Below are 15,095 nucleotides of genomic sequence, written 5' to 3'. Positions count from 1 at the left end.
TACGATACAATGCTGCTAGCGGTTAGAAATAAAATTGACTATAGCAAAATTGTTTATATTTTCTTGATATCACAGACGACACGAGGGACTTATATAATTGATTTTTTACACAGTCGGTATATTAGTTTGTGACATGTACTCCCGTGTGATGTTTGGTCTATTCTATATCTCGTCTATGGACAAATTAGATAAAAGGTTTAACAGGTTTGAATAGGTAAAACCAGTCTCAAGGTGTAAAACTTTGTTTTATATTTCTATCGTTATACGATATTTTGTGAACACAAGAAATGTCGGAGAGTTCCGACGAGAAATTAAATGGTGGAGATGGTTCCGAAGAATCATCGTGGGTGTTATACAAAGATCGAGAAGAGTGGAATGACGTGACTCCTGTGCCACAGGATGACGGTCCTCATCCTATTGTTGCAATAGCTTATTCCGAAAAATGTGAGTATTCTATTCTCATTTCAAACGAATGCCAATGAGTTCAGTAGTTTCATTTTATCACGATTTTATATTTACGATGACACTGGGGCATAACCTCATATTAACCTTTTATGCATTTCGAACCATAAAAATATGTTTCCGTAGATATTAAAATGCGAAAATAGAACATAAGATTGCTGATCTTTCTTCAGTAATTATGTTGCTCAAAGTTTATTTTAATGCAAGAGAAATAAATATTGGAAAACGGAGTGCATAGATACGAAGCACAAATTTAGATGAACATTAATCATATCTGTATTCAAGCTTGTTATAATAATTTCTTCTCCAAATTTATATATTTGCTTATAAATCACAATGCAATAAAATTCAATGTTTTCAATGTTGCCTCAACTTTTTATCACTTATAGCTAGTGCCAGAAAATGACTTGAATTAGTTGATTCTTATAGAGCTATCTTTGTCTCTATCAGAAACAACCAATCCAACTCATTTTCTGGCACCCGCACAGAGTCAGTGCGAGATACCGAATTCGCTATTATATTGCTTGCTTTGTTGTGCACCGGTTAAAGGCATTTTATTATTTAACATCAGCGCATTGAAATGTATAATATGACTTGCGTATTTATGGAATATTTCTATTCATATATGTTATTGTTTTAAGTTAGGGACACCTATGATTACTTCCGAGCTATATTAAAGTCTGGAGAGAAGTCAGAGCGTGCGTTAGGTTTAATAGAAAATTGTATCTGGCTTAATCCAGCAAACTATACTGTATGGCAATATAGACGAGAGATACTTAAAGCTCTTGGAAAAGATTTACGAGACGAGTTAAAGTATATTAATAAGATGATAAGATATTATTCTAAAAACTATCAAGTTTGGCATCATAGAAAAGTAATTGTCGAGTGGCTTCAAGACGCTAGCGAAGAATTAAAATTTACAGAAAAGATTTTAACCGAAGATGCAAAGAATTATCATGCTTGGCAGCATCGTCAATGGTGTATAAAGACATTTAAGTTAGTATATATTATTCATCTTTCCTTTATTTTCTGAAATCATGGTTTCCAAACTGCATCGCGTAGCTGAAGTTATCGCATGCGCTCTACCATGTCGTAATGTAATAAATTTTTCATTCGTGTAATGTACAGTTTATATGATAAAGAATTGGAGTACGTAGAACATCTGTTGGACGAAGATATTCGCAATAATTCTGCTTGGAACCAGCGTTATTTTGTGATAAATAATACAACGAAGTTCGAGCAAGACATAATTGATAGAGAAGTTGATTACGCGTTGGATAAAATAGCGTTCGTGACAGGAAACGAAAGTGCTTGGAATTATCTTCGAGGGTACTGTTGATTGTCTCTTTTTTTTTTCTCGCATTGGTAATAATAAATTGTTGCTTGTAGTTAATGTAGAAATTATATTCCACGTTTCTAGTATCTTGAAGCAAGACGCCAATGGTCTGGCTCAGAATGAGAAAGTAAGACGGAAGTGCAAGGAGTTGTATTTTTACGGGTGCCGTACCAATCATTTGTTGGCCTGCATTATAGACATTTGTCAAGAAGGACCTATGGGAGAGGAATCACCGGATCCTATGTATCATGTCAATAATGCTATAAAGGTATCTCGCCGTTTTATTACCCATGTATGCACGCAGTACCGATGTTACTTATGATTCTATTTAACCTTAGCTATGTAAAGAATTATCTGAGAAATATGATACAATACGAAGGCGATACTGGGATTTTGTTGGTCAGCAATTAATGGTACTGAAGTCGCTGAAATCTTAACAATTTCTTTACAAGTATGTAGATTACTTTACATTTTTATAAAGATACCATTCTTAATTATTAATATATCGTAATCTTTCTACATGGAAAAAAGTGTGTATTATGCATTTCTATATTGAAATAACAATGAATGTATCAGCGTAAAATAAATTGTTTATAATATTTGATAATGTATTTTACTTAATCATTCACCGAGCGGTATGTCGTTTATATCGTGGTTAGGTTACGAAATTAAGTTGTAATTGTATTATTAAAATGTATCTTTAATAAGTATTTAATATAGTAATTACTTATGAAGTGACAGTAACGCGATTTTCTACTTGTAACTGTTTCACGAAATTTATGGTTGACATATGCTTTTTTAAACCCAGAATGGAGCAAGGCATAGTTTTAGCTCCATGTTCATTTCTACTGGATGACTGACGTTCCACTAGACATTAATAAATACCTAATATAATTAAATAGAAACGAATATTTAAGCTATATGTATTGTAACAAGGCTCTTGAAAGGGCTACATAGAAAAGTAAACTTTTCTTCGAGTTATACCCTAAGGGTTTTAAGCACTGCTGAACACTAAGTTTTGGTAAGTTTCGTTTCCCTTCCTCGCAAACAACATGACATGACCCAAGACGAGACAGGTACCAGAAAAGTGCTCGAAAGTTGGAAAATCGGTATTTCGTTTCGGATAGAGGGGCGGGGGGGGTGGGGTCCAATGCCGCTGGGCACATATGTGACTTAGGCCCCTCGAAACAGAGCATTATTCGAACATTCTTCGAATAAGATGAATTAATTCGCTATTCGAGAATAACATCCAAATATTCAGCTAACTATAATAAAATCGAACGATACCATCACTGCAGAAGGGACTACTGATAACATAATTCATATTTTCCACAAAATGTATAGGTGTTGTGTGATTTATGGATTATAGTATACATAAAAAGACTTAGGTACTAGTATGTTGAAGTATTGTAAGGTATAAGATCAGTTCTGTAAGTATGAATAAATAAAATAAAATACTAACATTTTACAAGGTATATTCTTTCCACTATTATTGCCACCTTTCCCTTGGTCGGCGAGGTATCAGGAAGTTAATACAAAGCGACGAACATTCAGTATCTATTTATTTATAAAATAGTTACATACTTTCAAGTATAGTACAATAACTAATTACGATAATAATTATAATGGTTAGGCTTTCGCATGGCTAATGATAACTATGAACGCTGCGTTCCAAACGATGATTTTAACAATAGAAATACATATTTCCGTGCGTCTTTGAAGCTGTAAGTTGCTTGAATTAACGTCAACTCAAATGTAGTTGCTGCTAAAAGATTCTCGATTTACGGTGAAATTATCCAAAGCGAATTGGAATTTCGTTGCGAACAGACTGCGGCAGTGACTGCATTGCTTGAACAAAGCAATTTGTCTTTTCTTCGGTACCCGACTGATACTTAAACTTACAGAAGTCACAGATCTCTTTTTTTTTTCCATTCAATTATATGCACAAAAAATCGATTATATTGTGATTAAAAACGTGTGAATACATTGAAGAATTATAAAGGTACATTTCGTTACAGCAGTCAAGCGAAATTATAAATTCAGAGTTGCTCCAGGTTTGCCTTTTTAGACAAGCGAATACGAACGTATCGTAAAAATTCAACCATTCTTTCATTGCCAGTGTATTGGTAACGAAAATATTGAAAACTTTGGACAACATGTTCGTTAGTTTTAAATATTTATTCGAAGGCATAGTTAACAACTGGGCGTGACATTTACAGCCGAATATCGTCATTGCGTAACAAACTATTGAAATCAATTATTCTCGGTACTTATCTCTGTAAGAGATGAATTTAGTGGATATGGATACCAGACGTTTGTGTAATATAAGATTTTAATAGAATAGTCAACATTACACGTGACGCAAATCTTTCAACGATATGTGGGAACAACAAAGTAACTTTAACATTCAAGTGCCAATATATGTATATTAGAAGATACTTGATGCGCGAAATTGCATATATATCAACAGGTTCTCGTGAACGTATGTTAAATAATAAAAAGTTAACAATCGATGTTTTCGTTCCGATGAAAAAACTTTGCTAAACCCAACAGAATATTACTCATACGAAACATGTGCCCCCTTCATACAAGATACTCTTCGAGAGAGCATGTTCTTAAGTTTTTCTATCCTAACATTTAACAACCAACATTCAAACGATTAATCCGATTACATGTTCGTACCGATCGAGAACAAGTCCTCTCTCCATGGTGAACAGAAGAAGAACAAAGGACTGATACGATTCGTTTGTACAGAGGTTTCTCACCATTTTACAGCGTTCAGTTTCGGTGTAATTTAATTGAATTTGGAATCGCGGAATCGTTTGCAAAGAGGATTGCCTCCATCGGCACATCGAGGCTACGAGATACACGTAGTTTTACCACGGATATTGTATACATATACACTTGATTTACACCGAAAATATACCGTCGTATCAATATTTCTTACCACTTTCTCTCTGTTTGTTCTCTCTTTATTTAAATTCCTTCATATTCAACATGTCGTATAAGTACTTTTTCTATTTTTTTTCCCTCTCTCCTTCTTTTGTTTTTATGATAAGCGCACGGTGCTTGAAAACATGCATGTCGCGTACGACGGATTTCCAAAGAACTGTGGAATCCTTGAGCCGAGATACGCGCCGGGTCACTTCAGATAGATCGATGACCGACACTGGTTAGCGTTGCTAGCAGTGGACGCGGAATTATTCGAAGGTACCCTTCGCGTACGAGGTCACTCAATTTTACGGCGCGCTTAAACAGGGCCCCTTTTTTCGAAACAGTCTCAACAAGAGCCTCGGCTCGAGTCTCTTCCGCCAGTAAGTTCGTGATAAACGTGAAGTAAACGAGTTTATTTGTACTGCAAAAATTTTGCAATTGGATGATCGTTATGCTCTTGTATGAAATATCTGTCTGTCGCGGAAAATCTCTAATACTGCACATAAATCTGCAGAATTTGAAAACCGAAGGAGTGCTAATGCCACAGTGGAGACATATCGTATTCCTTCGTTACAGTATCTGCAATTTCACGAAAATAATTGGTTATTTACGTATGCTTTCAAAATAGGTATTCAAATTCCAGGAATATTGAAATTCATTTGACGTTTCGATATTGCGCTTTGTGCAAAAACATTCATTTAGGGTAAAGGTACCAGTAGTTGGCCATGTATCAGTAGTTGACAATTTTTCAGAAAGACGTGAAAAATAAGGGTTTTAGAAGTGGCGCGCTGTTGAAAAGAGATAGTTGCACTTCTAAAAACCTTATTGTTCACGTTTTTCTGAAAAATTGTCAACTACTGATACATGGTCAACTACTAGGTACCTTTACCCTACTACGTAAATGTTTTCTTGTTCCAGTTGAAGCGGCTGAAATCAAATCGAGGTAAATGTCCTCGTTAGCAACAAACTGTTTTTGTTTTTATATTAAAAATTACAAATATACTCAGCAAAACGGTTAAAAATTAATATAATACTTCCATTCATTCATAACTTAGCCTATCGTGGAATCAATTAATGGTTTTATTGAATACAGTTCGGACATTGACAAAAATAAAAAACTTGTTGAAAAGACATAACGCCTAAAAGTAATATAATAAGTCTATTAGACCAGTGTTTTTCAACTTTTTTTGAGTCGCGACCCCCTTTTATAATATTGAAATAACCTGCCTCCCCCCCACCCTCATATAAGGTAAGGTAAATTTAATAAGGTAAAGAAAAGACATTAAAAATAGGTATTTCAGAATATAATCTAACTTAATAATATTTAAAAAAAAACTCCCAAAAACCCTGGCTACCCTCCAGAAAGCACTTCGCGACCCACAGATTGGGAATCACGGTATTAGGCTATAAAATAACATACTAAGATTCAGACGAGAACTGCAACTAACAAATTAATTTATAAGAAAACTGCGATTGACATATTAATTAATGTAAATAGGTATAAATAGGTTGGTAAAGGGGATAAGAAGGTGGGTGTACTTTTCAATAGAATTTCTGTCACACATAAAAGCCTATTTGATTTGAAAACGAAAAAGCCAACGTGTTCCAATAATCTACATTTTACGTTAACTTCCCATGCATCCGGTAAAGAGGCCATTTACCTTACATTTCAAAAAGCACTCCACAATGATTCCATCGAGTTTCTACACGCCTGGAAATCTCCCATCTCCGTTCAGACAAACGTAACATTTTCTTGCTCTACTATTCTTCCACGCGCCGTGTAACACGCTCAGACTATATTTTAATGTTCTCAGTATTCCCCTTATGAATAAATAATCTATATGATTGGACCATCTGTCAGCCAGTACAACACAGCCTGACCATAATCTTCCGTACACCTATTTAATAATTCTTTCTAAGTATTGATAGTGCCCGTGTATGGCTCAATGACTTCAGCAATTTTCCTTTCCATCGACCTAGTTTCGCCTGTTTTTCCGGGACATCGAGCCCTTTGCACCGATCAATTCCCTTTTGATCTCTCTGTCCACCAATTATACTATGCCTAGTAGATACCATCGAAAATATCCTCGACAAAGATGCGACTAGCTATCGAGAAGTAGATAGATTCCGTATAGAGAAGATAGATCGTTGAATCCTATTTGAAATACAGTGTGGCTACGTTTAAATAGACGAGACGTTACATGCATTTCGTACCCCCCGCGAATTCATTCGTCACTCGTAATCGAGACTGCTGGTTCCTTTCTCGTCTATCTGTTTCTCTTATACTGTTCTTCTTCATACGTTACTTTCTCCTTATCCCTATCTCCTTTCTCCAACTAATTGCATTGATCCAGTGATGTGCGATCATCGATACATGAGATATATTATTCAAAAAGTATCGACATTGATAATATCGATACGATGATAGTATTAATTTACCAATTCAAAAATAAGCTACGTACATTCAAGAGAATATTATTTTGGATCGAAAAGAATTTTCTAAGATAAGAATATTTGAATTGTACCATTATGAAATTATTTTATTTAAATTAAGATTCAAAGTATTAAAATGGAAACAAGTAATTTACTTCCCAAGTCGCATTTATAAAGGGAACTAGAGTTTATATTTAATAATCGTCACGGGCATTATTCAATATAAGAGTTTGAAAAATAATTACTGAATTTTATTTACACGTAGTAATTTGGAAATTATTAGCTTGACTTGGCTCGAACGAAAGAAGGTACAGTAAAAATTATCGAAATTTTGACGAATAATATCGATACCTGTAATTATTAGTGTTTGAAATATCGATAAAAAATATCGGTATATCGACATGCAAATATCGATGTGTACAGTTATCGATAAATATCGCGCATCACTACATTGATCCTGGGATTAAATTCCTCCATTCTATGTAACTGCTTTCAAGCGAAATCTTGAAACAAGGATGTTGAAATAGTCGGCTGATTCTACTTTCCGTGAAAAAGCACTTGCCACAGCCAATCAAATTTTTGGCGTTCAACTTTGCGCACCGCGATTAGAAGCATCGTGATGGGAATCGAGATTCATTTATTTTATTTTAACCGATTTCGCGCCTGAGACTCTGATTCCGCGCAGACAATAATCAAGCGCTCGTTTAATGTTCGAGGGGGCATTTCAGACAATTGTCGCGATTCCGAAATACGTAGCTAGCGAAATTTCGGAATATCTGTTCGCCTTTGTTTTGAGCAAAACGATTCAGAAATAATCAAGGCCGTTGGACAGACACCTTGCAAAACTTTTCTAACTACTTTTAAAGATTTTTCGAGAACGTTCGCGAGAGTTTGAATCAGAGCTTTGGAGTGCGAGTGCAATATTTCCGTTCGGATAGTCACGTTAGCGAAGGATGCTCTACCTCTGTCTAGTTTCTTGATCGTTTTACAAAATGAGAATCGTGGCGCACGGGCGACACGTGTATAGTACAAACGATTCTTACAACGTTCGACGAACATACAAATGTCATTTCGAATCTGTTCTTATTGTCTACATCGATGAACATAAGAGAAACGCCTTCGATATTCTCCCTTGATTGCGTCTTAGAAAATACGAATCCTGGTCCTTAGGAAAAATATCAGATAAACACTCTGCTAAGTGTAAGCGACTCGAGAAAGTAAAGTCTCTATCATCTGGTGAGTTGTTTGTGGTGTATGTATATGTATCTAACTTGTACGATGCGAATTTTAAGTTACAGCCCCACGGTTGCGTCGTTCGCGAGATCGCCTCATTTTTCTTTTTATTTTAATTCATTCTAATTCATCTCGTTATTACGTTGCCATTTCAGAGCGTTCTAAAAGACACGTTAAATACGTATATAATCATTTCTGCTAACGACCGACGACAGTGCAACGATAATCGATCAATGAAGTTCTCTAATCATTCGATACGGGACCTAGACACACTGTATATCTAAGATAAGACAGTTTCGCTGTTAGTAGTAGTGCTGGTATGTTTGTGTGCAGTTAGTGTGTGTATGTACATTGACGTGTACGCGTGTCGATAAATTGTAGGGTGGAAGTCCAGGGGTTGAAATCGGTTATGATCTCGGTTTCGCAATTTTTATTTTCAAATACTTTACCATCAACAATTTTACCACTTTTTGGTAGCGTATCCTTTACCACTACATATTTCGCGTGATTTCTCTCGTATTTTCAGTATAATGAAGTATTTTTCGCGTTTTCTTTCTTTCTTTCTTCTCTTGCCTCACATATAAGGTTAATACAATAATACATAATACAAAAATATGTAATTATTTCCTTTCTCACAAATGACTTATACTTGACGGCTATTTTGCAACAATTCTTTCATAATATTTAGATATAAATCAATGTAACATAAAACAAGAACAAGAGCAACCTTTTGGTTTCTTGACTCACGCCACTTTCATAATCATCAGCACGATTATAAGAGTATAAAACAGTTATTTCCAGAACCGTTGCAACCCCTGGGTAGAACTAATATAATAATATCCTGCTCTAGAAACCCCGGACGTTCTAAAAGTCTCCTTAACTTTCGCCCACTATCAGCTCACGCAATGAAAAAGAAATTTCACCGCTACCATTAGTCTAAACTGCCTCCTGCATTTTTCTCAACGAAAAACAAAGCCTATCGACGCGTTAGACCTACCGTATTCTCAATCGACGGGTGCGAACGAGGGATAATCTTACGTTTCTTCTCTGACATCTAGATCTAACATTCGGTTGAGGTTGGAAATATCTAGATAACACGATAACAACCCGTCCGTTTGTCTTTTTTTTTCTACACTTACTTCAGTAACTTCAAAGACATGCGGTAGTGATCGAGTTGATACGAGGCAACCACTCGACGTTTGCCTCAAACATTACACGTAAACCTTATGTATCTAAAGTGTAGGCGCTGCTAAAAATCGGAGAAGTCTCTATTCCGTTAATTCGTCGCGCACAGGTCTGTGCCGCTCCCTACCGCCTCCCCGCCCTGTTGGTTCCGTTTCGATTTCATCTGTCGCCGCACAGTGGTCCGGATTGGGGTAGTTAGTAACGTTCGGCCGAAAAATGAGCTTTCTCATGTCGAAATCTACCGTGCAGGTAATACTTTCTGAATGTCCATCATTCTCGAAACTGAAAATATTAATAAAATTTAATAAAAATTGTATTTGGGACGAACACCTAAAGTTGGACATTTTGCACCAGAAACAACTGCCTTTTTCTTCGAGTTGCTCTGACGACCCTGTTTAATATTGTCTCTCCGCTTTTTTCCAACACGAAGAGCATTATTTTGCGTTAAGAATTAACTCCGTCAACTAAATATTACTGTTTATAATGTATTGAAAAAGTAATACTCAATGAAACAAAGAAAATGGTAAAATTCTTTACAATTGGCAAGGAATATTTTTCAAGTTCCGAGCCCCACATTTTAAGAAACTGGAATATTTTCAGTACATCTTCCTCTACATAATCATACAAGAATCATTTCCTCCTTCACCCCACTCTTCAAGTTATTACTGTTCGAAACTGTCAGCGTTACGTCGTTCTGTGCATATACGTTCGCATCCATCGTATTATTATTGTATTACTATTGGATTTTACAAATATTTATGCATATATTGGGCTCTAGTTCGTCGAATAAATGAATAATAAATGAATAATACTGTTTAATTAAACTGCAAATTTCGTCACAATTTCTAATAGTACTATTAGACTTTTCCTTATAACTTGGAAACGAAAAGTTTCCCCAACATGCTATTTAAATCACTTAAAAGAGCATTAAGTAAACTCTTAAATAAACAGTTTTCAAACTTTTTTTTCCTAAAAATTATGTTAAAAAAATGGAAAATTAAATAAGTGTAAAATATATTAAATTAAACACCATTAGGAAGGAATATTTTTTTCCAGTTTTTGGCGCAAATTTCATTCCGATATATTTTATAGTTCAAAAGTTATACCCAAATGTCAACAACGTCCCTAATCCGGACCACTTTGCGCCGTTCCGGCTGTCCCACTTACGGGGGTGCGTCGCGCGAGTTTTACGCGCGTCGCCAGAAGAAGCTGATCGAAAGAAGCTATACCGTCGCGCGATTGGCGCAACGTCTTATGGAAGATGGGGCACGATAGAAAAGGAAATTTTACGAGCCCTCTCTGGAACGACTCCACGGTTCGACCATCTTCCCGCGTTTCTGGTATTCCATTCTCTCAGGCGCCGATACCACGCTCGGCTCCGAGCATCGTTCGCTCGAGGGCACTCGCCTTATTTACAGTCGATCAGAAGTAGGCAGTGATGGGAAATGATTCGACACATTTCGCTCGGGAATCGTCATCGCTCGCCGCGGATGCCTTTGGTCCAAGTCACCGCGAAACGTTGGCAATTGCAATGGAATTCGGTGTCGCATTGGGTTCGCGATCGGAGATCGTTCGAATGGGGAAATTAACAGACCCTTCCCGCCAATCCGTTCTCCCGCTTCGATCCGTTCATCCTGCCGGTTTCTCTCCCTTTAGCAGCACGCAGTCTTTACGAGCTAATACCTTACCACGATTAATAATTCACTTACCTGTCACAAAAATAAATACTTTTGTTATGTCGCTTAATCTACTCGCTTACGTACTAGAAACAATGAGTCCCGCTCAACATGGCCAGCTGTTCCAGCGGGGTTTACGATATAGTGTATATATATATACTTTCTACGTCTCATTCTATAGAATTCTCTTTTTTTTTCCGCGCGTTCTCCCTGGTCACCACCTTTTCTAATGTTTCTCACGCGTTCAACTTGACACTTTATCGGTGGCTCTCGCATGTGCGCAGGTTCGTGAGTCCAACTGCTGTCGACGTTCTTAAGGTGCGAACCCACGATGAGATTTTACATGAGATACAACTCTACAACATTTAAATGTAAACAATGGAAGGAGTTGCGAGGGATGGGATTGTTGAATATCATGAAACTTGTCTAGTGAGAGCAGTGGCGGATTTGAGGAAAAAGGCCCAGGTGGATATCGTTCTGAGGGACCCATTTTATCGGGAAAATTCATAGGTAGTTTACTAAAAACAGGCTAAGTGTAGTATTACAGATAAAAAATATAGTTTGGATAAAATCATAATTTTTTTGGATGATGGGGCCTTCTGGGCAGGGGCCCAGGCGGCCACTGTTCATCGGCCGCCCGTTAAATCCGCCACTGCATGAGAGTAGTTTCACGAAACGAATGAAGAAATAATTAAAAAATAATAAAATAATGAAACAAGTGTCTCACGAGATTAAAGTCTCGTGTGAGACACGATATTTTTTGCACCTTTGCGACGCGTGTTCCAAGGAATTCTGTTTATATAATTATTATGTAATGGTTGTTAATGACGCATTGATCCACTGTATAGACCGTGATATTTGTTAAATAAAAGTGTTTTAGAAGAGTCATCGTGTTTTAGTTCATGTCGTGTCCATAAAACCAACACATTTAGTTAGCTCCACATTTTAAATTCCAATTTCATGCACGCGATTAGACATATTAGATATTTGTATTCCTTCCCTTTAGGTTCAGGAAATCATACGTTCACAAAAATCATTGGCCAAAATGAAGCGAAGAACAATTGAAAGTTATGAAATGCTCATACTTCACTAAACAGGAAGAAGTGCCACAAGATTCATGACTTCGTGGTATTCCATATAATAGAGAATTATTTCCACTAACAATAAGTGTTTTACAAAACATCATAATGCATTAAAATATTTAATATATGAGCAGGGTTGGATTATGACCTTTAGAGGCCCTAAGCACTTAAAAGATTTCGAGGCTTCCTTATACAGGCTGATCACTTCAACGTAGTGTACTATTTCTTAGACATTTTCGACAATTTGACTAAAAAGTGTGTCTAACAAAATTTAGATTTTAAAATTCAGAAAATTTCCATGGCGCACCCCTTTCTCTGGATGTCCTAAGCACGTGCTTACTTTGCTTACTGGTTAATCCAGCACTGTACATGAGTATAAGTAACAACTAAATGTAATTAAAACTGCAAGTTGCTTTGCTCAATAATCGTTGTAAATTTTCGTTATGTAACGCATTGGGTTGTATCTTCCAAACGCGAGACCGATAAAGTGTCAAATTAAGCCTATTCGTGCGTTATTATCGTTAAAAATCGTAACTGCTACCCGTTTTAACCCGCGACGCTAAAAAAGAGCCATTCGCGTCGAACACGCGACCTATCTCCGCTCGCTAATGTCTCATTGCTCAACGGAAGATTTAACGCTAATTCGCGATAGCTTCGAAATCGATGAATCACACCCCGCGCAATATTCCCCCCTCCCGATCGCGGCTACAAGTGTGCGTAGAGACAATTGAATTCGAATCGAGTTACCTGTGCGACGCAATTAGAGGACATCTAATACGCGTTCCCGCAATGATGACGGAATGACAAATAAAGAAAAGGAGAAACGAACAACGATCCCCTCATTGCCAGCAAACAAAACCGACTGCCTTGCTCGCGTTTCGATGCAGCATTCAATTCTGCTCGAATGGGCGGGCTCGATAAAATGGCAATTTAAGCGCTACGCTTCATCGTGGCAAACGATAGGCGTCGTAAAAAATATGAATGTTGTACAAAACTAGGCTACGTCATTATTACTGTACAAGCGTTTAAGAATCGGTTTTACAATATCGCGCGCGCGTGTTCAGTGTATAAAAAAAAAAGGGAGGGCAAAGGTGAATGCGTCTCTGTGGTAATACTGGTTCCAGTTCAGTTAAGAAAGAACAGAAATTGTTGTACAAAGCTAAGCTCAATTACTTTTACGCAAATACTGTGTTCAAATATCTGTGCTTCTCGTTTCTTCTCTATACACCTACCCTTTGGCACAAACAATGCCGCTTACAAATTACATCGAGCCCCAATGGCATACCTCTTAGCATCTGAAAACTCTAACAAGCTATTCCGCAGAAACTCCCTGCTTCTTTAAGACGCACTGCGCTACGCGAATACGATCCGTATTCTCCTACATCGAACACCAACATCCCCACGTATTAAAGTAAGCTTCGTTAATCCCGTCTCTCGTTAGTAGTATCGCTTCGTTTCTCTCTATCAGCAGCTCTCTAAAAGTCTGCACGCACGTTCATCGTTTGTAGCGCGCGTTCCATTTAAAAACGAACTACTGGGAACAGCCCGCGACCGGTCTCCGTTCGTAACTACCGAACGATCGCCAGGTGTCGTTCTTCCTTTGCCTGCATCTTTTTTTTTTTGTCTGTTTTTCTTTTTCGCGACTCCTCTGTGTCGTCTAATCCTCCACGCCTAGCGGAACGCGTACTGAAACTACGACTAGCGACTCTTCGAAGGGACGACCCCTGCACTTCCACGGGCGTACTTCGTGCGATCTTTGACTCAGAGGGAACCGTCTCGCGTGCTGTTCGATGCTGGACCCCCCCCTCGATGAAAGCGATGTATTCCTGGCGAGTAGCTTCGCGGAGTTGGGTTCCCCGGCGTTGTTGGGTTCCGCGGCTTTTAGCGGGTCGCGGGAAAACGAAAATCTACGCTTGCTCCCTCGAGGGGTGCCGACACCCCTAGCTCGCGCACGCCGACGCGGGCCACTCCATCGCTCGAGATCCTCGAGGAAATCCTTTCCCTCTGGTTTCGGGGGTAAAGGTAGAACGTTGAGCGATTTATTCCCAAATCGACAAAGCCCTTCAGGTCCATGATGTGTATCGCGACCGCGCCGAGTGTCAGAAGGCCGTGTCCAGGGCAGCCATGCTCGTTGAAATGTCCGGATCCGCTCGACAGGCTTCTAAAAATTCCGACAGCGTCACCACCCCGTCCTTGTTCCCGTCCATCTTCTGCAATAGTGACAACAATTTCTGGTGAATTCCTTTGGGAATGTCTGCGGTGATGGGATTGTTATTTGCGGCGCGATTCTTTATATCGTTTATAGTCCAGTGGAATTAGACGGAAATATGGCCAACCTGGGGATTGAATCCTAGAAAGCTACAGGTTTTGTATGGGCCTTTTAAACGATATGTCGAAAGTCCCCATCGATCTGATATCTGCTAAAAGATTTACAGAGGGCTAAAAGAAAACAGTTTTTCGCGAATATCTTGTTATCTCTCAGTTCTACGGTGAAAATAGTTATTATGAAAATCGTAGCATAGGAAATTGTCTACAAAATGGGTTCTCTGAGTTTTTTACGTAGGAGTAACCATTCTCATGTATGACGGGTTACAATGTTTCAACCCTGTTTCAAAAACTTTTTTTTTACAATTGATCCTCTGTAAAACTTTTAGCAGTTATCGGGTCGATGGGAGCTTTTGACATATTGTTTAAAACGACGGAATAAATGCCTATACAGAAATGTAGCTTGCTGGGAATTACTCCCCAGACAAA

The 15,095-nt window shown here is 37.9% G+C and overlaps 2 protein-coding genes across 3 annotated transcripts in view; one reads left to right on the top strand and one right to left on the bottom strand.

The window, feature by feature from the left end:
* Positions 1 to 66: 66 nt before the first annotated feature.
* On the top strand, positions 67 to 2,397 carry Fnta (farnesyl transferase alpha). Of its 2 annotated transcripts, none has more exons than XM_076812264.1 (5): positions 67 to 444; positions 1,104 to 1,458; positions 1,591 to 1,791; positions 1,883 to 2,066; positions 2,137 to 2,397. In XM_076812264.1, exons 1-5 carry the CDS (start codon positions 288 to 290, stop codon positions 2,233 to 2,235), a joined length of 996 nt encoding a protein of 331 aa, XP_076668379.1. In that variant the 5' UTR covers positions 67 to 287; the 3' UTR covers positions 2,236 to 2,397. The 2 variants fall into 2 exon arrangements, with proteins under 2 accessions (XP_076668379.1, XP_076668380.1); XM_076812265.1 differs by having other exon boundaries at positions 306 to 444; positions 1,108 to 1,458.
* A 4,997-nt stretch (positions 2,398 to 7,394) lies between these two features.
* Positions 7,395 to 15,095, bottom strand: part of LOC143369221 (uncharacterized) — a 59,713-nt gene continuing 52,012 nt past the window's right edge. The window contains exon 6 of the mRNA XM_076812877.1: positions 7,395 to 14,551. Within this exon, the coding sequence (XP_076668992.1) occupies positions 14,441 to 14,551 (111 nt within the window). The 3' untranslated portion in view covers positions 7,395 to 14,440. The remainder of the gene's footprint in view (positions 14,552 to 15,095) is intronic.

This window comes from Andrena cerasifolii, chromosome 5 (assembly GCF_050908995.1).
Source record: "Andrena cerasifolii isolate SP2316 chromosome 5, iyAndCera1_principal, whole genome shotgun sequence".
NCBI lineage: Eukaryota > Metazoa > Arthropoda > Insecta > Hymenoptera > Andrenidae > Andrena > Andrena cerasifolii.
Note: the sequence above shows the minus strand (reverse complement) of the source record. Positions and strands in the feature narration are given on the sequence as shown.

Bases quoted from the DNA above. Each gene is read 5' to 3' on its own strand.
- Fnta (XM_076812264.1), top strand. From the start codon at position 288: ATGTCGGAGAGTTCCGACGAGAAATTAAATGGTGGAGATGGTTCCGAA. The intron at 1,459-1,590 runs GTTAGTATATAT...TGTAATGTACAG, and splicing joins TGGTGTATAAAGACATTTAA to TTTATATGATAAAGAATTGG. The intron at 1,792-1,882 runs GTACTGTTGATT...CCACGTTTCTAG, and splicing joins GCTTGGAATTATCTTCGAGG to TATCTTGAAGCAAGACGCCA.